General features: G+C 42.8%; 1 protein-coding gene across 2 annotated transcripts in view; it reads right to left on the bottom strand.

The window, feature by feature from the left end:
* The window catches only part of wnt7bb (wingless-type MMTV integration site family, member 7Bb), a 31899-nt gene extending 7623 nt beyond the window's left edge, over positions 1–24276 (bottom strand). Inside the window, exons 1-4 of one of the 2 annotated variants that reach the window (XM_040026222.1) lie at positions 24131–24276; positions 23560–24023; positions 16370–16596; positions 830–1101 (exon numbers count right to left, since the gene is read on the bottom strand). In XM_040026222.1, coding sequence (XP_039882156.1) covers positions 830–1101; positions 16370–16596; positions 23560–23630 — 570 coding nt within the window. In that variant the 5' untranslated portion in view covers positions 23631–24023; positions 24131–24276. Of the gene's footprint in view, positions 1–829; positions 1102–16369; positions 16597–20911; positions 21414–23559; positions 24024–24130 lie in introns of those variants that run through there. The other variant, XM_040026221.1, reaches the window with a different exon arrangement.
* Between the last annotated feature and the right edge of the window lie 457 nt (positions 24277–24733).

Raw genomic sequence — 24733 nt, 5'->3', positions numbered from 1 at the left:
TTGTGCAGACAACTGCAATAATATCCTGTTCCTGACTTTACACTTCATAATTCCATGAAAGGAACTGGAAAGGATAAATGGCAGTCCTCCATCTGGCAACCACTTGGGAAGGCTCCATTTTCCCAGTGAACATTATACAGCTGAAGTTATTAATTAGATCCATTTTTCAACTAAGTATTGTCTTTTTTCTTTTTTTCACCTCCCACACTCTCTCTGTCTTTTTTTTCCTGGTCGTTAACGTTCTTCATGACGTTCTGCTATCCGTTCTCTAAGAAATAAACTGCTGATCTGTTGATTGATCGCAGCTTTTTGTCACAAGTCTGCGACTTTGAGCTCTTTATCTGGGAGAGCTCCGCTTGTCTGGGACACATCTCTGCATCTATGGATAAACACATGTTTGCCATTAAATCCATTCATCCAGTTGTTTGTATCTTTGGCTGGCAGATATGCCATGCTATCAACTGCTATCAAGTGACTTAAAGAATAAATAACAATTGTTCTTTGTAACTACTTCCAGACTGCTGCTAGCTCTATTTAGTTGCTCCAGACGTCCATTTATTCGTTGCGGTATCATTTATCAGCGTGATCACCAAACGCAAGCTTAATCCAATGAGTAACCTTCTTTGTTTGGAGGTAAAAACAAAAGTTAGGTCATCAAGATAATGCAAAAATTCACTTCGCAGTAAGTATGCTCTGTTGAGGATAGACATTTATTGTGCACAGTTTAAATAATATTTAAGTAATTAATTTAAGTAAGATTTGTTTAAGCATTTTCTGTGGTTTTTGTGACTTCGAGGCTAAAAGAAAAGTATATGACATCTTTCTTTACCTTTCTGCCTGCCTCATTGTTGTGCAAGTTCATCAGACGACGTGGGGTCTTTCTAATCTCGCGGGCATCCACGAAGCGGCGAGAGAACTCTATGCCGTACTTGATGTCTGCCGAGCATCCTCCCCATTTCCAGCCTTCCTCCTGATTATAATAACCCTGCTTCTCCCTGTCACATCCACACTGACTGAGGTTGCCTTGGCTGCATGCTGCGGTGATAGCATGGGCCACCCCAGCCGCTGTGATGGCATAGGTAAAAGCTGCTTCCCGGCTGCCTGAAAAAGAAAAACAGATACCGCTTGATAAATGCTCCACTCACAGCATTTTACAGCGCAGAGAATTTGATTTTTGACAACACCACAGATATTCAGAATCTTTCCCATCATTCGATAAGCCACCATTTTGCTTTCCTCTCATGAACAGCTTGCTTTCTGTACCTTGGTAGAAATGTGGTCATACTTCCCACCACAAATTCCTTGGACCTAGCCTGCAAGAGTGCAGTGTTGGAATTCCAGTGTGGGGAGAGCTGGGGTAGGTGCTGTCCAAAGTGCTGAATTCCTCCACAGGAGCACCTTGTACTGCTGCCCACACTGCACACAGTTGGGGTCTGCAGGTCTCGCTGACTCTGATACTGATCACTGACAAGAAAGGAAGCCCTGTGGTGCCTAGATCAGGTAATACCAGGACCTCAGAAGATAAGAGCAGCTGCTAAACCTAACAAGATTAATTCTACCTATGTCTCATAGTCTGACTTCAGGCTTTAAAGACAGTGCATGCTTACTGGCCATGAAAGCATTCAAACTGAAGGTTTAGATTAGTTGTTATTGGCTTTAAAAAGTTCTACTTGGGCTTATGTCACTAGATAAAATACTATGTGCACTGTCATCACTTAAAAACCAAAAAATAGATTCAATGTCTTGGGAAAAAAATTGAGAATGCCAATGCCCGAGGTATAGACTTCTTGTTGTGTCAATAAGAGAAAAAAATTATATATATATACAATAAACAACATGTAAAGGACCTGGGTACACTTTAGCTAAAAGGACGGTGACAATAACCATACCATACAATTCCACTCACTTCCTGCATATCTGAAATAACTGTACTATTCCCCTAATGGCTACAAAGGGATCTGACTTAAAAGACATCGTCTCTGGGTATAGGAAGGACTGGGGGTTATTACAACCCTGGTCTCCCTCCAAGTGGCAGTAATCTAGAAGGAGGCAATCCTCAGAAACAAGGCTAACCAAAGAGTGTTTTAAGGGGCCTTTCAGCCTGTGGAGAAGAAGGTTTTGTAAGTCTTTGATGTGTGTTGTGTAATGTACTCAGTCGCAATTATTGGAATCACTCTAGGTAAAATGTGTTCTGTTGTTCTGCACTTCAGAGGGCCAAAAGCTCCATGCCAGTTTATCATTTTCTTTTTTCAGCGGTTCTCAGAGGTTCATCGTGTTCGGTAGTTTGCAAACGTCACAGTACATGACCTATCAAAAAGAATCATCCGGTTTCAACAGGCTAGTGAACATAAAAGCTTGATGTAAATTTTCAAATGAGTGGCCGAATATAAAGTTGCACATACAGAACTTGTCACAAGTGTTCAATATACCGCCTCCAAACTAATGGATATGATAGTCAAACTTATCCTATACTTTTGCAAGCATGTCACTGCAACCACTGTTTTTCTTATGCTTCTTGCAGGCAACCACATGAACTCAAGAATCCCCTCTTTACTGTATTTCTGCTGGATGCCAAAACACACTGCAGAAAATACAAGTTCAAAGGGCCAAAATAACTGATCATATCATCTGTAGAAACCTATTTATTTATGAGTAAATTCTGGTAGCATCCTTGTAGGCTTTGGATAGAATTCTATTTTTTATGTATTATTTTTTCTACATTGTAGACAGTTTCAGTGTATTTGACTATATGTTCTAAACACTGATTAGCCTTTAAATACAAAAATACAACAAATGAAGTGAAAATTATAAGGAAACAAGACAAAAACGACTTTATGGACGCCAAGCAAACACTCGATAGCTTGTGTTATCCGCTAAAGCTTATGTGTACAAATTTTTATTAGACTTTTTTTTCATTTCAAAAGCAATGTGCTTTATGTACTCCTAAATATACTGCTAATATGCAGCCATTTGCAGCTGTTTTCCATTTCATTTCCTCTTCTTTTTTTAGAGGGACTTTTTACACCTCCTATTCTGGTCTCGGGGGCATTTTTGAACTCTCAGAGATGTTTTCACCCAAAGCCACTGTTAATTTCCTACCCTGGCACTGGTGCTGTAGACTTAATATCATAGCCACAGGTTTGCCTGGTGGGCACTGACTCACAACCACTTGCTTCTTTGGTTAGCAGCAGAGCTGTGCCCCACCAGCTTGTGGTGACATTCTGCTGCCCCCACCTCATACACAAATGCAGTCACACAGCTGCAATGTAGATCTGTTCACATGCACACACACACACATGCAAACGCTCCCTGACCGGCCACATAATAAAATAATACGACACACTTCCACTTCCCTCCACCCTTGCGCGCATACACTGTTAAAAGCTCGTTTACACATAGATGCACAAACAGAGCATCGCTGTAATGTTTAAAACAGGATAAAGGCAGTTTCCAGAGAAAGGGTGGTACTCAATGAGTTATGCTATTAGTGGGGCAATGATGACAATCAGAATAGAGAATGCTTTCATTCTGTTTCCCTGAAAGTGACTGACTCATAAATCAAAGATGGAAAGGTTACGAACAAAATAAGTGGAGTGAAGCCAGTTCAGACAGGCAACTCCAGCCACACTGTGTTATGCACGCTAACATGCTTCAGTTTCCACATGTCATATCCCAAACACCCCTCCTCTCAGTTTGGTGGTCTACTTGCAGAATTTCCCATCTCTCCCTCCGACATGTCAGTGCACTACCCTGATATGTCAACCCCTTTCACCAACCCAACCTGTAGGCTCTGTGTGGATGTTTACTCATCACTCCCAATTTCTGTATCATATTTAGAGTGGGCGATGAGTCAGAGTCTAGACACCAAAGATTATATTCTGCTGTTGAACTGCCTGGCTCAGTTACATTAATATAGCAATGCAAAGGTGTAGCATGTGCATCCTGCGTGTGCAACATCTTCTTTTTTAAACGCCTGTGTTCTGGAGAAAGAAAGAGGCCCCCGAACAGATGTGCATCTGATGAAATTTTGAAGGAGAAAATGCACCCATAACAGCAGCAAAAAGCCCCAAAAGAGGCTGGCCCCAGAGTCCTGACAGCACTCCAGGAGGAACCACCCTGGGATAGCCTTGCTAGCTGCCAGTGGAAAATTGGAGTGACCAGAAAAACCTCAATGAACTTGGAAACATCCAGGAGAGAAGAATGGGGGAATATTAAACCAGATGTCTAATGGAGTTTAGTGGCAAGTGTCTGCTGTAGCAGCCAAGAAAGCAGGCAAGAAGATCAGGCTTGTTTCACTGAGAACAGGTAAGGGAGCTCATATGCAGACATAAAATCTTTTGTTACAGCCCTGCGTTGGGGGCTAAAACCAGAAATACTGACGCAGTATGCTTTGGCCTTCACATTACCTGACCACACCACTTTGGACAGCGGCTCCCACTGCGATGGCCCGCCGTGTCTTTTGACCATCTGCCGACACTAGGACATAAAAAGAAGTCTCTGGATGTAGTGGCTTGCCGCTAAAACTGCAATCTGTGTTTAGAGACGGAGGCAGGCACACCGCTAGCCAAAATTCACATGACACAGCATAGAAGATTTACAACCGGGGATACTATACAGGCAGCACTTGTGTACTATAGACAAGCTGATGTAGTAACATTGCCGCTGACCTCAAAGGGCCTTGCTTTCTTCTCTGTTCACAGGCCATAGTAAAGATATGTTGTTGACAGGAGAGGAAAGGGAAAAGATATACTGAAGGGACTTGGATACAGAATTGGCTGTAGAGCGCCCTTTTCTCTCCAAAAACCAGGCCAAGGTCAGTCATGTTGTGTGTCTGCCCCATCATGGGACAAATGGTTAAAATATACAAAAAAAAAGGTCAAGTGAGGGTAGAAATGGCCTGACAACCTAGACTTGCTAAAGGTTATCGCATTCATCTGTTACTATTATGACTGACCTGATGTTTTACAAAGCAGCTAGTGGAGATGCTGAGCTAATTTCCTTTACTAATCCTGCCAGCCAGAAACAAATTCCTTCTGTCCTCGTCAGCACGCTTCCCCATAAAACATGTCTGGGATTCTGAGAATTCCGATTGCACAATGTGATACATACGGACGGTGTACAGCCTAAGAAAGATGTAGCGAAACATGCAGACATCAAGCTTTACAGAACATCACAGCAAAGGTATGATTCGGTTACGGTAAAGGTGAGGTGAGCCAGAGGATGGGTAAAGACATTCAGTAGACTAAAAGGACTGGAGAGAAGTAGTTTAGGCTGGATTCCTGGTAGGGAAGGGGTGGGGAGGGGGTGCCAAACAACAGCAAAACACACACACATACATACACAGAAGTACACACAGAAACCGGCAGGTTTCCAGCAGGGTGGCTGAATTGCCTCTCCACACAGGCCAAGCCTGCTGTTGCTGGAGCAGTGAAGGGGAAAGCCTTTTAAAGACCCCTCATCCCAGACATGCACTCACTCCCACAGGGGACACAAGGGAGTGGGGTGGGATTGGGGGGGGGGGGGTGGAGAGTAGATTGCATAAGAAATAAAATCTCCACAACACAGCGACACACTCGAAGTTCAAGTTTCACATCACATTCACACATTACCTGTAAGAACATCTTGTCACACACAAATGGCCCACAGTGAACAAAGGGAAAAGTGTCACCTGCTGGTGGCCAAGAGTCTTTACACATATTGTGGGATTTTCACAAGATACAAAATAATAATAACAATAATGATAATAATATTGATAAAAAACACGATGCCAAACCTTTTTTATAGCAGATATGGAAGTTGCAGAGTGCTGTTTCTCAAGTAACATGTACATCATGGGGTTTTTTTTCTCTTACTTTTCCCCCGTCTTGCAGCAAAACTATAGAAATTGAATCAAAACACTAAAACCCAGAAATAAAAGCTCCGGGTCATCATTTTCAAAAGCAAAAACAAAGCATCGTGCAACACACTCTGCAGCTCCGGTGAATCAAATGGAAACATGATACCGCTTTTAAAACATTGTGAGCACATGCAAGTTCATGGATACTACATAACAAAGTTATTTTACGTCACTGTGCACATATAATAAAGTTATGACACCAAAAAATACTGAGAATAAGCTCTAACCAAAGCCATACTGGTGCTGGAATCCTGTCTCCAGGGCCCCATGGAAGGGGAAGAAAGTTGGAGGAAAACCCCTCGCTTTGTGTACCACTCGCTGAACTGACTACTGCGCTCTCTACTACTGTTTTCCGTTCCGCTTTATGTACCGTTGCTATGAACATATGCTCCCAGCAAATTATAGACAAAGTTGTGGTCCGTGAGGTTTGCAGCTTGAGGAATTAGCACAGCCGTGTTCCTGTACAATAAAATAATATTGTTTTACCAGAACTAGGCTCCACATTCTCAGAGAACTCACATCAGAGAGCCGAGGAAGTGACACGCTTTGGCACGGCCGCTCACTGTAGGTCCTCCAGTTTGATTCATATAATGAGGAGGGCTTTGAGAAGAAAAGCTAAAAACAATTATGAGGGTGTTTAACTTTGCCGGTGCACTATTAAATTCTGAGAATTTAGGTAAGCTGCCTCCCAGGCACAGAAAATTGGGCTGGCACAAAACCGTTTCAAAAGCATCCTTTCTCTCCTCTGATCTGCCTGAGGTGAAGATAAAGCTTTTTGACTGAATGCTGAGGCTTGCTAAAACAAGCACAAATCCTTCTTCCCACCCTTTCATCCTAATAATGAGCCCAAATCAGGACCTCACCTGCACACATCTACAAACGTAGGCCGCTGCGCGCTCTACGAAGCATTCATCAAGTTCACGGGAGGACAATGTCGAGGATTTTCCTCAATTTCAATCTTTACTTGAATTTGTTTCATCTTCAGCGGAAACATATTTACCGAGATGTGTGCGGATCCCACAGCGCATCAACGAAGATATCATTATCCTCACCACTATAATCAACGAGTCAAATATGCCACTGATGACATGTTTCTCCTTCTCATTACAAAAGAAACCTCCAGACTTGACATTTTCATATTTGGTGATACTCATCATCACACAGTCAAAATAAAGCCCCACGTCTCTTAGCATCTTCTCCCTCCAAACCGGTGTCTCTGCCTTAAAAACCCACTAAGACTCTCTCCCTCTCGCTGTTTCTCTCTCTCTGAACTCTCACCTAAGTGGGCCAGTAGCGATGTGATTGTTGGCACATGTAAATGTCCAGTGGTGGGACAGCAAGTAGAGAATACAGTGATGGGCCTGGGATTGTGTGGAACAAAGCACAGAGTGAGATTACAGTTGATCCTCTTGCATCCTGCTTCCTCCTGCGTCTAGCTGCACTGGCAGACACAGACAGACGCAGATCCCACCGATAACGCGAGGCTACGGGGAGCCCCGTGTGCAGGGGGCCACAAGGGTCGGGTCTCTGAACAGCTCAGACAGACTGTGGGTGGGCGGGGGAGAGAGAAATGGGGTGAGGAAAAGGTGAGGGACCCCAGCAAACGGACACACCCACACATTCTGAGACAGAGACAGAGCTGATGAATGAACAAGCAGAAAAGCGGACCCGGCAATGATAGTGCTGTTTGGTTGCGTAGGACAACAAGCCACACCCTAGATACAGACACATGCTGTGGGCAGAGGATGTGAGGCAAGACGCTGGGAAGAAAAAGCGTAAGACATGACCTTTTACTGCCGATGATGACCACAGCCCACACGCTGCAGAACAACAAAGCAACGGACTCTCCTGCTATCTGATAAAGTTAGTGAAAGATCCTACGCGCGGGATGCGCACGCGCGCACGTCGGACCGCTCCAGCTTCTCTGGGCTCACATGGAGGAAGGCAGAGAGGATTAGCGCAACCCACATGATGACGGGCTGAAAAATAGGCCTTTTATCCACCACCGTTCCACCATAACACAATGCACGCGTCATTTCCACGCTGTTATCCGCTCAGTGCCAACTGCTTGGCTGCCTGGGAGTGGATCTGCTGTTTTGCTGGCAGATCAGCACTGGTGATGCATCAGATCTTTTATCGGCTTTAATATTCCGTCCTTTAATGATAACAATATTTATTTTTCTTTATCTCTGTGGGATAGCGAGATTTGGGTGAATGATTAAGTAGTCGAGCTGCAGTATGCCTGAAGGGCGTAGAACCAACAAAAAGTAATCCCCACAAAGGGGAAAAATCCTCAGTGGCAGTGAGATGATTGATGGCATTTCGGGAGAGTTCACCAGTGTCAAAGTATCCACTTGTGGTGAAAAAAAAAAAAAAAGGAGAAGGAAAAAACAGTTTGAAGAATGGCTTTTTTGACTGCCTTTGTTAAGCTAGTCCTGGGCATGACACCTTCTTGCCAGCTGAGTAAGCTTGTGTGTTTTTTTCTGCCAAGCTTCACTCCCAGCCAATCACAGCCTTGAAAACATGAGATGTAAGTTTACACAGTTATGCCATGTTATTTCTTCTTTGAATTTTGAATAATTGTGGGGTTGACAGTGTGGATGGCTGAAATTACAATGCTGACTGATTCCCTTTGCCTTGCTTTGTTTATACTGTCCTTGAATGTCTGCTCTCGAGACACAATCGCCATGTGATTTAAAGGGGACTTTTCTGGAAATCTTCATCTGGCCAGAGTGAATATTTCAGCTTGTATTAGCTCTCGCTTTGTCAGAATGAGCAAAACAAAGCAATAACCGAACCGCGTGGTCATTTTAAACAGATTTTTTCATCCATTCATTATTACCCTTAGGTTAGACTGATGCTGTGCCTCCATTCTGCGGAGATATGATTTCACCACAAAACGACCATCAGCTGATTCCGAGAAAGGGAAGGAGCTCCACCAAAGAATTTATAATCTGCAAGTATTCTGTTGTCCTCGGCCCAGGAGCTTGTAGTGCGGTGTGTCGGATGAATTGTAGACGTGTGGAGGGAAAAGCAAATTAATTGCTACTTCAAGTCTTGACAACAGCAAATAAAATGTTGGCATAATAATTATTAATTATGAGTGTTCAGGAAATTTAAGAACACCACAGGGATTCTCAAATCACACCAAAGTCATTTTTAAGATCTATATATATATTTAAGATATATACATATATATATATATATATATATCAGCAACAATGTGGAAAAGATGGTCCCACACAGTTTGTTTTTCTCTGATTATTGTATTCGGAGTGGGAAAAGACACCAAAAATGGTTCATCTGTTGTTTCTGGCACACTCTATTCTCTGTGAATTCAGGTTTTCTATAAAAACGGGAATGGTGTATATAACACTAAGCCAAAATTCCCAAACTTTTTTCAACCACATCCTCTTTGCACTTACTTATCCAACTCCACTGTGGATAAAAAAAACAGCCTCCCTCAGTTATGTCTGGCTCTTGGTGTCTGCAGTGACCTTTCCCCTCCTCCGAGAGGTAGCCCTGCCATCTCCAGCTCCCGATCAAGTATGTGCCTGTCCGGGGAGTTCTTTCCACACAAATGGTTTTCAATAAACCTGCTGACTTAATCATCCTTTCTAGTGACTGGATGCTAGTTTGGTCCCTGCAGCCCTGTAGGTTCTAGCAGGTGGACTGACCACTACCTTCACCACAATGTTGATCCTGTGAGAGGAAATGGGTGAAAGAGAAAGAAGGAGGATGGCATGAACACACCTTTAATTCCCTGACACCTCTACACTACTCCCATTTCTTTTTTTCTCTTTCTCTCTTTTTTGTTTTTCCTGTAACCCACAGATTGGGGCAACTTCTCTGCACCTGACAAAAAAACAATAGAGAGAGACAGGGAGACAAAATGGGAAAAAAAATAATAAAAGGAGCACAGTGAAGAAGCAAAACGAGGGGGGGGGGGGGGGGGGTCATGAAAGAAAAAAGACTTGCTTACATCTTTTCTTAAAAGGGTCTGATTGTTTCACTGTAGCAGTTGTGCACAGTTATACCTAGGTATGCTTAAATTTAAATTGTCGTAACAATAAAAAACTGTCGTGTTTCCTCGGCTCACCTGCTCAAGTGCTCCATCCATTCTTGTGCAATGAGCCAAAGGCAGAATGACTGAACTTTTGCAATAATTCACTAGCAGCACAATACAAGAAACCTCTTTCATGTGAAAAAGCGTGGATCAGGATGGTGACAAACTGGTTGGAAAGTCAAACAAAGAGTAACCAGAGCAGGCCATTTTATGACAAGGGGGCCAGTGTTGGCCTTTGATGCTGAGTGTAGCTGTTGAAAGGTGTCCATTTTCAGGCTCTAATCACTGACTTCAAGTGCATTGCAATTTGAACAGAGCTGTAAGGTATTCATAGGCATTTCTTTTTTTTGTTTAAGTGAAGGGCATCTCTATTACAGGTAGTTAGCCAAAGGAATGTCTGATTGCACACAGGATGAGGCTTTACCAAGTCAAAACATGTCATTAAAAACAAGGGGAGAAGTTCAAATATGCTTTGATAGGGAGATCGATAACCAAAAGCTGCACTGACCACGGCTGATGAGCAGCATAAATGCAATAGAAAAATAAAGCCAGTTCACGCAGAATATGCATGCTAAGGCTGATTTATGTGGCACAGAACAACGAGATTTAACTTTTATGTGAAATCTGTAGCACGGCACTTAATTATGCACAGTAAATTGAAATCAACAAATCACGGCTACGGGATCGAGTCTTGACAGGAGTGTTTAAAATAGAATGATTCATTCAGAAAGCAGGCCAGATCGGAGCGGAGGGCAGACCACATTTGCCATTCTTATCCTGAAACCCCCTCTTTTTCCTCCTAAGCTGCTGATGGATGTGTTTCTAATTTTATTATTGGTTCTTAATAGACTGCAACAAGTCACTCAATAACACCCATTTCTGTTAGCACGGGATAATTCATTCCACATTTCTGAGGGCTGATGGCACTGGCTCATGCCAACGCTGTTAGCGGGGCACGGGGAAGAATGCTAAATCTGCTTTTGCAGAGGAAACAGAGACACACTCAAATTGCTGGTTTCAAATCTCCGCGCTGAGTTTACGGTGTTGTACTCCAATTTGTCAGTTGGTGCGTAATAAGCAAGCTCACACTCTTTGCAAAACAGTGGAAATGCTGAGCGGCAGAGCTGCAGGAGATATGTGGGTTCATTTTTTTGTTTTTTTGTTTCAGTGCATCTACTGTAGAGTCTCGTGTCAGCAACAAAAGAGATGCCGGCAGCAGCCAACCTTGAAAACTTGAAATAAAAGTGAAGTAAATATCAAATAGACCATTTTTGAACCATCTCTGCTAAATGACGATATCTCAAGTCCTAAAAATACACAATAGCCCAGTTATTAATGTGTGCTCCCTTGGAAAGCGAATGTAATATCTTGGACCAGCTCCAGAAGAGAAAGACTGCCTCCAAGAGAAGGCAGTACAGAGAGAGAATGCATAAGACTTGCGGGCGGTTGATCTTTACTTCTTGAAAAACTGCCGACATCTCCTCCCTTCAGTCCAGAACTAAGACTGCATCACTGAGCACAGGGGTGGGTGGGAGGTTTGGCGTTCATAATTTGGGGGGATTTGAACAAGGAACCTAAATAGGAGCAGAACACGAACAGCTTTTCCCTCTACATTTGATTATGATGATGTTGGAATTTGCAGATTTGAAGCAGGGATCGGAACATTTTCTCCGAGGGGTGTATTCCATGATTTCATATGCCATGCTAAAGAATTCCATAATACATACGGACGCGGTTAGAAAACATGGTTACATCTTCAATCAAGGGCACTAGTCACTGGAAAAGATCACAATCGCGAAGGTTGCATGCAGGCTGATGGCAGCTTGAAATTCAGGTGTTGAGACAAAATACAGTCACCCGCTTCTCCCCTGTGTGTGTATGTGTGTGTGTGAGAGAGACAGGAGAGTAGCTGCGGTGTCGGTGGTTTCCTACGATGACCTAGTGGGACGCTACTAAACTAAAACAGAGCACTTAGATCGAATCCAGCAGCGTGCTTGATCTCATTTATTCAAGACGTAGTAATCACACCTCTGTCCAGCAGTTGCTAGATTTAGGTTTAAAAACATAAATATTATTATATTAACACTCTGAGGTCTAAGTCATCATATACCCTAACCCTAACCCGCGCTTTGGAAGAGCAGTGCCAACCATTGCTAGAAAACGGTGCTATGCAATATCAAACTAATGCAAATACATGAATCCCAAATATCTACTGAAATGATCTTAAATGTGATTCACAGCTTACTCAGTATCATCGTCACATCTTTAAGTATCTAAAAAGCTTCTATGTTAGCTGTGTCCACAACATAGAAAACAAAAAGCATGGTTATTTTGTTGGGTTCTATCTATTTTTGTGGTGCAGGACTTCTATGCATTAAACATCAAATAGGTTATAGTATGAATGCACTTTTAACACAACTTGAAATGGAGACTCGGCGAGGCTGTATCTCCCTGCTAGACCATCTTAAATCAGTCCAGAGAGTTAAACCTATGAATAGAGAGGAGCTATCCTACTCCTTATGTACACACAGCAAGAAATTCATTAGAGGTTTACTGACAGGGATACCGAACTGGGGTTAAAATACATTACCGCTCAACACTGACACACAAACATTAATGTACAACACCATTCAAATTCTCAAGCTCTTTGTGTATGACTCTAAGTACTATTGTGATCATGTTTGGCACACGGGTTATAGGCTCACCTCACATAGCCAGCATGTTTCTATGAATGAAGGTGCAACATATGCTACCTTTTATGGTGCAAACACAGACCCGGAGGGAGAGATTTGGGTGATTCACAAGGTCATGATCAGAAGTAAAAACACCATATTGCCAGACTTCAAGCTACACAGTTGCGGTCAGTCAGCATTGCATGACTAACTACTGGCCAATAAGTTTGCAGCAACAAGTTGTGGTTTAGATGCTACAATAGGGAGATGACCAGATGTTTTCCACACAGATTGCAACCATTTCCTAGTCCAAATGCTGACTTTAAGTAATCTGATTACATCTAAATTTTCCATGTTTTTTTTTAATGGAGGTACAATGTGAAATGTTCAATTCAATGGAATATACTTACTCTTTTTTTCACACTTGGGTCAATGATAGTAAGAAATAACTGTTAAACAATTTCTTATTAAGTCTTTTGAGCTAGTTTCGCCTTCTAAAGTTTCAAAGGGATAAACTAGCAGCCTGCACAGACTTTTCTTTGAGGCATCAGCTCCTCGAAATGTGCAGCGTTTTCTCTGAACAGGAATCGATTTGGAACGATTACTAATCGGGTTCGCATGTCATGGTCCTCCAGTCCTCCTGTGAGCCTCCACCGTCTCCCTCTCTCTCTCTCTCTCTCTCTCTCTCTGTTGTGTCCTTGCTGCTCTGTGTGAGGGTGTGTTTACTTGCCTTACAGGGGCGGGATCCTCCTGGGATCCCCGCCCTCTCCTGGACACACCTGACTCAATCAGCGCCTGTGGATCATCTGGCAATCAGCTGTTTGCTATTTAAGCTGGGACCTGACCTTCAATCTTTTCCTTGGTGTTGTCTAACTGCAGTAGTGTTCACGTTGCCTCTCTGTTTCAGTTTATTTGCTGAAGCTTTCTAATGCGTCTTTTCCTGTGCCTAGGACGGCCCAGCGGAGTTCCAAAAGAGTGTTTGTTACTTGGCAGAGTGAGGAGATCGGGGACTTGGATTCATGCAATCTTCCATCCATTGGATTTTGTACATATTGGACTTTTGAACTAAGCACTTCAAAGACTTTGTATATAGCACTATCACCAACACTGTAAATATACTCACTGAACTTTCATTCCTGAGTCTTGCGTTTGAGCCCAGCCAGACAAACCATGACATTGCATCATTTGCAGAGATGCAGACTGAGAGGATTTGGTGTCACTGTACTGACACGCAGGGTGCCTTATAATATGTCCTCTTGCAGTTTACAAATGTGACGCAATCGAGCAAGCTGAAGCTCTACTGTCATGTGTTCTTTTGATGCGCCACTCTGTTAGCATAAATCTGCACAGTTTGGCCTGTTTTACTGCTCATTAACTTTGTGTGTGGTTCAAATATGACAATAGAAGATGGGGTGGGTAGGTGGGGGATTTTTATGGGGTTTATTTTCTAACATAAATGAGGGAAAATAAGTTGAAAAATAAGCCCCTGTTGGCTGGTTATTTTATTTATTCATTGAAAAACCCCAAATCTGCCTTGGGAATCCTAACTTAAATCAAGTTCCATGTTGGTCTAGAGGAAGACGTCATTGTAGGGATACTTTATTGAGAAGGCCACCAAGTCCCATCATTATAGAACAATCATGACAGGCCCAGCAGTCATCGGTCTCTGACTATAACTGGACGACCAACAGTGATGTGCTCAGTGCGGGCGCATGGAGCATTTATTTGTGCAGATCTACTATGGAAACCAAACAAGTTAGCACCAAATTCAAATGGCGCCATTGCTAAATATATAATATAACATAAAATAAACCAGAGAAGACCCCTATTGGGTTGAATATATGTTTTAATAGTAAAATTTACTTTGGGTGAGCAGCATAATGCATGTAAACATTAATAGCCGTCACACAGAAATGCACATGAGATGCGTCCAAAGAACCACTGCCGAATGCCATGTATAAATCTCCGAGTGCTTCAAAAGGCCATAAAAGACAAGAACAAAAGAAAGCGAAAAGGGGATGTTGTTGAGGAAAACAACATGAGCTTCATTACCAAAGAAAGCGCCACATTCACAACAAAGAAAAAAAATGCTTTTGCTAAAAGGAGCTGGAGCTAATTCAGCTGCTGCTTAAGAGGAGGGATTGTGAACAGAGCCACTGGATTAAATGTGCAGCCCAACCGCAACGTAATGGCAACAAAGCATCTAAATGAAAGGAAATATATAAAAGTCCCTGTAAAACAAAAGCAGCGCAAAAGAGATTTGCAGAAGTTTGAGAAGTCCCTCAAGCAAAAGCATTTTAAAATGTAAACGTTTGCCCTCTTTTGGGGCTTTTTCTGCCTATATGAGAACACTCAACTGAACCAGCCAGGCATGGACACAACCAATTTAGCCCAATTAACAACAGATGTGTCCATCTATTTCGGTTTGACATGAGTTCTCTGCAATAACACGATTAGCTGTCTCTTCATTCGCCATCTCGTTTTCCATCCATACGCTTTCCCCATCAGAGCCGCACTTCTTTTCGGTAGCTTTTCCACAATTTTGGACACAGCCAGCTATGGCAGGCATGCTGCTAACCAACACCCCACACTGCACAAACTACATCAGCGAATCAGCTGCAGGGAACACTAGAGAAACAGCATTTTTTCAGCTGAGAATGAGGAACAGCAAAAGATGGGGTGGAATCAGCGGTATGTGAGATCCTCTTGAGCAATATGAATGGTTATACAATAGAAAATCAAAAGAGACTGCGCATTACTGGTTTGAGTTTGAACTGACTGTGTGATGTGTGCAGCTTGGGTTTGGCTTGTTACGAGCCATATTTCATGGGGTTCAGAGGGTCAGGGCCTGGTACCACATTTTTGATGCTCTCGTGGTACTGTTTCATAAAACTGGGACAATAAAGATGGCTCAAACCATGCATTATGTAACTTCTTGTTTAATAAGAAAATTACTGGTATTATTGTTGTCAGCTACGTTGCCATTACCAAATTAATAGTTGCGATTGCAGGCAGAGAAAGAAATTTACCACCATCTGCTCAGCATCGCACAACTTTGAGGCTACACAAAGCCTCAAAGCTGTAGTTCCCATTTTGTATCATACTTTCATTGTTAAGTTGACTGGAAAGTCACAAATCCATAGTAGTGTACAACAGTGCCTCAAATGGTTTGTTCCTCTGTCTTATTAAGACGGTGTATCGCTCACCTTTAAGTTATATTCAAACCAACGTGATACCAAATCCATAGTTATTATGAGTGAGTGCATTTTTGTAGTGAAGTACTATGTCTATAAATGTATTTGGGAAAGTGTGCCACTAATGTAAAATATCATTTAAGCTGTATTGTTAAGTATCTTTGTGTATCAAAATCCGATTATAAGATTTTGGCTGTTTTAGCTTTTCTTTCTAACTGGTGTACATTAGTGGGATGTCTAAGAGTTTTATTTAATCTCTTCTGCATAGAATACGGTTATTATGATTTTTTCCACCAGAGTCCTGTAGGGTAGCAGACCGTAACACTGAACCTAACTTTAGCAAACAAAAACCTAACCCCAATCCAAAGGTCTTACACTGACTCAATTTGCTCATTAAAGACGTGATCAGTGGCAAAAGTTCCTTGCAGCGCCATAAGCAAAGCCTGTGTAAGTTTATCGCATGCACAGCCATACAGAGCACACAGATATGGATACAGGAACACACTATCCCGCTTCAATTTGTGAAAGAACGCAGACTAACCTACTCGCAGCTCCTGACCGAAGACTGTTCTTTCTCCCAGCGCCGAACAGTTCCAGCGTCCATATCGGAACTGGTATTGACACTCATTGATGCCCATCTGGGCCCCTTCGCCCACAACAATTATGGCGTCCGGGCGGCTCTGGCAGATGGCCCGCTGGCGAGGTGCCAGCCCTGGGATCTTGTTGCAGATGATGTTGGCACCCAGAGCCACCACTGAGGACAGGGCCCTGCCGAAGTAAGAAAAACACACCGCCACACACGCAGACATGCATTCATACGCAGAGGCACGGATGCATGCATGCGTTGTCGCGCACACACACACACACACACACACACACAAACAAACTCAGTTAGAGCCTCCAGAGGACGGTGAGATTTACTCACTTTCACGAGACTCTCCAGAACAGGATTCAATTCAGCCCGTGATTGATGCACATTCTATAGTAAAGTGAAAGCTGTACTGCACGAGAGTATTACTATTTAATGGATTAAAGGTAAATGAAAAACCTGAGAGCTTAATCTAACATAAGAAATATAAAAAATAAAAATAAAAAATGTTAAAAACAGCCCAGAGAGAGACAAGAAGATGCCTATTTGGCTGCTCACAACAGCATTCCCCAGTGGTTTGGAAGACGTGAGTTTAAGTAATTTGTTTGGGTTTTTGTGTCAATTGTTAGGTAACATACTGGTGTGAATAGCTTCCAGACTTGTATACCCACTGTGCAGACCTCCTCGGTGCCTGATGGCACAGTTGCAGAAATCGCTTTTTTAACCAAATCTCATATAAAGTACGATTTGTATGATTTGTGTAATTGCAGTATGCGTTTGAAGAATACTTGGGGTGTAAATTGCCCATAAATTTCATGAGAGGCTTTGCATTGAACACATGTAAGGTTTTCAGCACTGGTTTTCTCCAATCCTAAAGTGGTCGGTCTTGTATGACCCAGGACATGTTCTTATTGATTCACCTCAAACATACAACAACATATTTGATAGGTACAAGAGCATATTTTCGAGAGGGCTTTATGGCCACTGGGAACACCAAAACAGATTACAAAAAAAAAGAAGAAGAAGAAGAAAAAGAAAAACACAGACTTTCTCCAAGATTCTGTTTATAGCCCTTGAAACCATGTAGATACATACTTTTCAAACATGTCAGGGACAGGGAGCCATAAATGAGCGCGGAGGCAAACACCGCCTTTGAAGTATGACGTCGACCTCCGAAGTATTGACCACAAACGGGGCAAACTAACACAGGCGAGCTGTGTGTCAGCGAAAAGAAATGGCAACATATATAAGGGGTGAAATGGAAGAATGGATGAAGGAGACGAAGAGAGAGGGAGAGACTGCAGAAACAGAGCTCTAGGAGATGTCGATTTTAGAGCTCGGAGCACACTCTCGTTCTGAGAAGCCCTGACTTAGAGCGTGGATTTGAGTCGGGATAGCTAAAAACCTCTCGGACGACTGTGTTCTCTTTTCTGATTGTTGTTTAAGTTCCTACGCAATGGAAGAACAACATAAATCTCAATTTCAAAGACAAACTTTAGAATAAATCCTAACTGCAGTGGGGCGAGTATCTGTTACCAAACACAGGGCTACACACATTGTCTTGGTGGACTATAACATTGAAAAGGGACACGCAAAATGGGTATGCTTGTTGATTTTACAAACGCTACACTTGAACTTGCCATAAATCAATCAATGTCAACATGTTAGGATACACGTTTTCATATAGAATAGAAGCCTGATGTTTATTAGACAGAAGAAAAAAAAGAAGAAGAATTAAATTTGGTCTGCGAAACGTGTGCATCACTACACTAGATGCAAACTTATCTAACAGGTATTTAACTTCTAAAAAATAATCATATTAATTTTTTTTAAAATCCCCTGTTAGAAAGAAAAGAGGACATTCATCAGGTGCCTTCTGCATTCGCAGCGAACACTACAGCCTGCTGCTTCTTTCAATCCTGCTTTGCTTTCTCAGCTGTAAAGTAGCTCGAACTTCTCTGACCCTCATTGACCCTCCGCTGCATACACAGTAGTTCATGGCAACGACGACATCCAGTTTGTCCAAAAGTGAAAGGTGGGCTCATTAAGTTTAATGTGCAACTAGAGAAATTTGCTTCCTTCCATAATGAACATTAGAGATGAATAAGGTCAGTTTGCGATAAAAATCCAACACAAGCGTCGAGGTGATCATTTTTAGCTCTGTCAAAGAAACCTCTTTTCAGCCTCCTTTGTTAGCTCTTTCTCATGTCCTTCACATGCTAATTTCCACAATCACAGTCTACCATGGGCAAACCCGACCAACAGACAACACCAAACAGAGAATTCCAGGGCTAAGCTTTTAAATCCCCGCATCATCAAAGTGCACAAATGCGAATCTGTTTGCTTAGTGTATGCTCTGTGTGTGCCAGCAGCTTGGGGGACAGCTCACCCACAGCCATACAGATCTCCAATAAGATAGACTGTCAACATGAACTTAAAAGTAAGCTGATGAATTTCAAAGCCCCGGCCTGCCTAGCTTCCTCAGGTTTACAGGATGAGAGTCGATGCAAAAGTTGTGTCTTTTCATGCAAACTGTGTGCTGTTTAATCGACTAATGGCAGCGTCACTGGATTGTGGTTTAGCAGTGATGCTGCAGAGAGATGAGAGGAAAGGTGGGTTTTAATTTAAAGCAGCAGGTGGAAAGTCTGATCATGTTACCACAAACCGTACAGAAACCTAAAACATTTAGAGTCCACCGTTAATTGCTCTTTCTATTCTGATTTTTAAGCTGGTAAAGCTGATTTTTCATTAATAATTTAACCTTAGCGCTGATAAAACATGATCATTTCCGTGTTACATTGATCCCAAAAACTTCAAGACTAAAACAGTCACCAGGAAATGTAAACGAAACACTACTTTAGGTCAGTGTGAAGTCATTACTGTGGAAGAGCTTAAATCTTAACTGTGGTGAGGAGCTTAAAGATTCCATCACAGTGCAGTGTGGTGGCCTTAAGAGGAACTATCATCTGCGTCATGGCATGCAGTTTGCTTACAGCCACCTGCTTCATCACATTGAACACTTTGAACCTAACTGACAGGCTGTTACGTTCCCAGGCGTGTTTTCTACAAGAGGAAGGCCCTCGCAAAAATGCCTGAGGCACAACTTACTCAAGTCAAGTGAATAAATACTCTCCTTATTCCCCCCACCACACACACACAGACACATTAACAGCAAATCTAGCAGCATTTATAAATTTTAGCATTTTAGAGTGGTTTTACTTAAAACAAAATCCCTTACACACCCACAGTTTTCAGACTGTTTCCACAGGCAAGGTGTGCAGTGACTCCAAAGGACTATATGGATATATACTTTGGCTCGGGGTGTATTTACTGCCCCCCAAAAAAACCTTGTTTTTACAGTTTTACATGCCAAAACATTTCCTGTATAGTTTTGATGAAGGGGTATTGTATTATTTTGAACCTATGTTTAAATGTTCTCCACGTGGCTTATCCTGTGGTTAATACGCCGGTGAAAACATAGTTAAATAATCCAAACAAATAATGGTATGTAACTTTGATGTGCAAGCCATATACTTAGCAGCGTAGCCTACTTTTGTCTGAACCCCCAGGAAAAAAAAACACATCTATTCCAGCATCAGGTTTGGGGTCTCCGGGCAGCAAAGGATGGAGCAAAGGACCATGCTCCAGTAATTATTTTGGAAACTTTAAGAAAGCCGCCGTTCTGCGAAATACTTTTAATCCAGAGCTCAGCGCATTGCGGTGCCAATCACGTACGTGTTGCATAGGGGATAGTTTAAGATGTGGGCTCAAACGGTAACATCGAAATATTTGAAATCGGGGAGAGGTGGGGTAATGCGTGGTAGTCTTTCGCTCGCTCTGGCAGGTTAAAGGTGCTTCCATGCGTAAAAATGACCCACGTTGCGCGAAGTTTTTCTCACAAGGGGAAGAAAACAGAATCTCCGCATCTAATTGTCTTGAACATCTCTGCCACTCAGTGGCCAAAATGGACCAATGTTGCAGTTCCTACAGTATTATTTTTCCTCGATTTTGTAAAATGTTTTAAATCCAACAGCCTGACCCAAACGAGCCCTACTTACTCCGCAGACATGCTCGCTGAGGGGATGGCACATTAGAGCGTTGAGCTTTACGCCAAATTACTGCTTTCCCACGTGGACCCGGGTGTTTCTACTGATGAGTATTATCTTTTTTCTTTTTTTCTTTTTTTTGAGTTTGGATAACATAAGTTCAGTTGAACAATCAAATATGCCGCCTGAGCTGCACTTCTGTTAGACCCGGTCCGTGTTCGATACAGTTTGATATCACGGTGTAAATAACTCTGACCTGAGGATGAGGGATGAGCGAAATAATCCACTTTTATCGGCTTTTGAATATTGGGGCGAAGAAAATATATCCCCTATTGAGAAGACTGAGGGTTGTGAGAGGAGGAAAGCCTAACCCGTGCATCTTTGTGTTGCTGAGGATGAGAGCGCGCACCCTGTGGAGTGAAGGACTCGTTAATTGGCTCGAACTTACAGGTAGCTGCCACTCGTCAGGATCAGGAAAATCTGCGGGTAGTAGACTGACAGCAGTACACTGCGCGACGAGAAGAGGATCATGATGACATTGAGCAAAACGGCCACGCTCGGTTTGAGTGAGACGAGACGGACTACGATGAGAGGAGGAGGGATAAAAAAAAAACTTCTTTAATCCCGGGCTTTAAATCCCCTTTTCCGCACAAAAATTAAAAAAAAAAAAACTCGCTCTGCGTCGCCTTGTGTTTGCGCAGCGACTCTACGCAGCTCCAAGCTCCCAGGGCCGTGTGTGCGCCGAGATTGGCTCTGTCATCTCTCAGCAGCGGAGGCTGTTACACAGTACTGTGGGTTCCCGAGCCGGAATGATGATGGTTTTAGGGATTTTGCATGGCAGAAAAGTGCCTCTCTCCGCTCTCATGAGAGTCGTGCCTGCCATTGGGCAGGGAGAGACACTGCTATCCGCCCACTTTGCCACAGTGGGACAATAGGGTGACACTCATCTGATTCCCGTTGGACAGCGCTGAAGGTTTCATTCATCATTATCACCCCCTCCCCACCTACCGACACAGCCACACACCCCCGCAACCTCCACCCCCAACCCCACCATCCAGCCAAAAATAAACAAACACAGAGGCTGGCTGCTTCAGCCTCACACCATCAGCGAGGCTCCATGTGTAAGAAATCAGCGCACGTCTTGGCAGGATGTGTCATTTTGAATCAACAAGTTGGCATCACGTTAACGAAGTGACTCTATCTATCTATCTATCTATCTATCTATCTATCTATCTATCTATCTATCTATCTGTCTGTCTGTCTGTCTGTGAATGGCAGATATGATTCTAGCTATTTTTCCATGCTGCTGTAAAGAAATGTCTTTGTCTGCTGTGACATTTCCATGGAAACATAAAGCATAATTCCCAGAAGCCAAACAGGGGTTCAGTGACCTTATTCTATCCTGCAGCAACACTATAACATTTCTATAGGCGTCTATAATATTTCTGCTCTGCCTACCTGTCTGCTGCTCTCTGTTGGCTGTCATCCTATTTTGAGACCCTGCTCTGAGGCAGGGTTTTCTATGCTCAGGGTGCAGGATTGATGGAAGTAAAGGCTTAAAAACTGCACTATTGTTGCCATAAACTGAATTTTTCTTTTCTTTTTTTCTTTTTTCTTTTTTTTCTGACATGGTTTGGTGAGTGGAGGCTTTTTTATCTTCTCAACATCGTGACTTTCACTCAACACCTGCAGGCTCCAGTCATTGTACACAAAGAAGGTACCATGAAAGACTTAGCCGGAGTAAAAGGATGGAAGGAATGAGCTAACTGCTCAGGATTAGTAAACAATAAGACAAGAGACCCCATAAAGGAGCTACTGTCATGTGACATGAACCCCGTGTGAAATCTGAAGTCAGTTCACGAGGTTCTGGCTATTTGATTCGTTTCGAACGCGCGAATCTCCGAGAATTGCGCAGTCGGAGCATTAACATCAAGCTGCAGGGGCCCAATCGCTCCATTTTACAGCTGAAAATGTGAGACAGGATAAGAGCAGATCTACTTTACTGCCATTATAAGCACAAGCATACAACAAAGTTAGAAGCACTCCTGAACTTGATGTATATGACAAACATAAACAGTCTTACTATTAGAATAAAAGAGTCATAAATACATGTTCTATACTATTATGTGGTGTGGTCATGTGTGACTGGTACCAGCTTTCATTTTTAATTATTAACTCTTATTTATTTCTTGGGCAATTGCTTAGAATTAACCCACTAAGCAAATGCAGAGTGGCTTAAAAACAACAGAACCTGTTATAAAGTCTACTTTTTATAACGTAGGCCCTGCTTTTGCTCTGATTCGGTTGGATCTGTCTCCTCTGCAGCGCAACGTTCCCGGTAGGCAGGGCTGCACAGGACCCCTTGGCCTTATTATGGCTATAGCAGCTAATTTATATTGGTTTCAGTGTATTGGATTCAGATGGGTTAGAACATGTACTCTTCGACTCACTGAGCATTTCACTAATAATTAATGTTTTATTAACAGTATGATGTTAAAAATGCGCAAAAAAACCCCCGAACTTCTGCTTATCTTCCTGGAGATCCTAACACGATCATGCCCGAGAGGCAGCAGAGAAGGAAGGCATGGACGTCCTTCTGTGTTTATGTATCAAGGTGAGGTATTGCAAAACAGGTAAAAACTCCGTCTGGGCAATGGAATGTGGAACTACAACTCAGTCTGCCGCTATTAATGAAGGTATGCAGGGCCGAGCTGAATCCGAGGCAGAGACAGCGGCTCAAATGATCCTCTGCAACAAAGCAGGAGTACCGGGAGGTGAATTAAATAAGCTTCTGTGGTAAACGCCGATCGATCGCACTGTCCGTTGGTACAAGAACAGACCTGCAATTTTTTTTTACGCATAACACCCCTCTCCAAGCTATAGCTGTGCACTTTGATGATGCAATGATTCTTACATGTTTAAACACACCTGGTTTTACTTTTTCATCCCCATGCTTCACTCTAAGGTCAGAGGGCAGTCGAATCTTTCCTCTACAATGCTTTTCCCCTCTGAAGCGTGCCTGACTGTCGCAACGAATTTCACACCGAGGCTCGCGGGCTACAGTGTCTCGATAAGTAACAACGACAAAAAACTCACCCAAGTCTGAGGTATATGATGCCAAAACACAGGAACACGTAGAGACTCCGTCTTCGGAGGGTTTCGTGCATGATCGTTGCCACTTTGTCCGGAGGCCATGCACTATAACATAAAGTGGCCACGCTTTCCGTTCACATTGGCAGGTTTCTTAGCCCTTCCAGATGCACGTGTACCGTCTGTTTCCCGCGACATCTAGCATAAGCTCCTTGGAAATAATCGACCGTGCGAAATCCATGGTCCGCGAGTACAGGTGAGATGCTGATGACGACCTGAAAGGTGGCTAAGAACTCCAAAATGAAACTCGAGAGAGGTTCGGACTTGAAAGGTGAATGAGTTCTTGGAGGAAGTGCCTCCTATTCGTCCTTACTTTGACGGTAAAACCTAATTAACAATTCCTACTTGCTGTGCCTTGCAGGTAGAAAGAGAGCGAGGGAGGGGGGAATAGTTGCGCATACTGCAGTGTCCTAAAAGAAAAGGAAAAAAAAAACGCGGATTTCGTGGTGTTTAAAGCTTTGGAACATCGCTGCTTCTATATTTTGAAGACATCTTAAACACAGACCACGTTACTAACTTGCAACCGCCAGGTAGTCTAATACAGGTAACAAAAGGGCTCCTTGCCTCCTCCTCCTCCTGCAGCATGGATATGCAGAGGATGGGACGGGCTTCAATGCTGAGCTCAACACGTGCAGTTGTTGTATAGAAAACTAAAAGGAACGAAGTGAAATGGCCTTTTATAGGCCTGTAGCCCCGGCTAGGCGCTTGCAACATTAGGCATTGCCCCACAAGTGATGGGCTACACCACAACAGTAAGCCCCATAAAATGAAGCAGAGGAGGAATGGCTTTCCAGCTGTTTGAGTGAAAAAAAATACCACTGCATGACTAATAATTAATAATAATGAACTGGTTCAGTAGGATTCTGTCAGTGATTTTGATTAACAGTGAAGTGCATGAACAAAAAAAACATAAACAAAACATCAATATTCGCATTTCTTGCCTATGAGCCAGGGTGATGTGAATTTTGAGCAGATATTCAGACTATGGAGTCAAATCCTTTGGGACTCCCTCTGGTGGCAAAAGGACACACACACACACACACACACACACACACACACACACACACACACACACATAGATAGATAGATAGATAGATAGATAGATAGATAGATAGATAGA

Source organism: Simochromis diagramma, unplaced genomic scaffold (assembly GCF_900408965.1).
Source record: "Simochromis diagramma unplaced genomic scaffold, fSimDia1.1 OVJJ01000293.1, whole genome shotgun sequence".
NCBI classification, from domain to species: domain Eukaryota; kingdom Metazoa; phylum Chordata; class Actinopteri; order Cichliformes; family Cichlidae; genus Simochromis; species Simochromis diagramma.
Note: the sequence above shows the minus strand (reverse complement) of the source record. Positions and strands in the feature narration are given on the sequence as shown.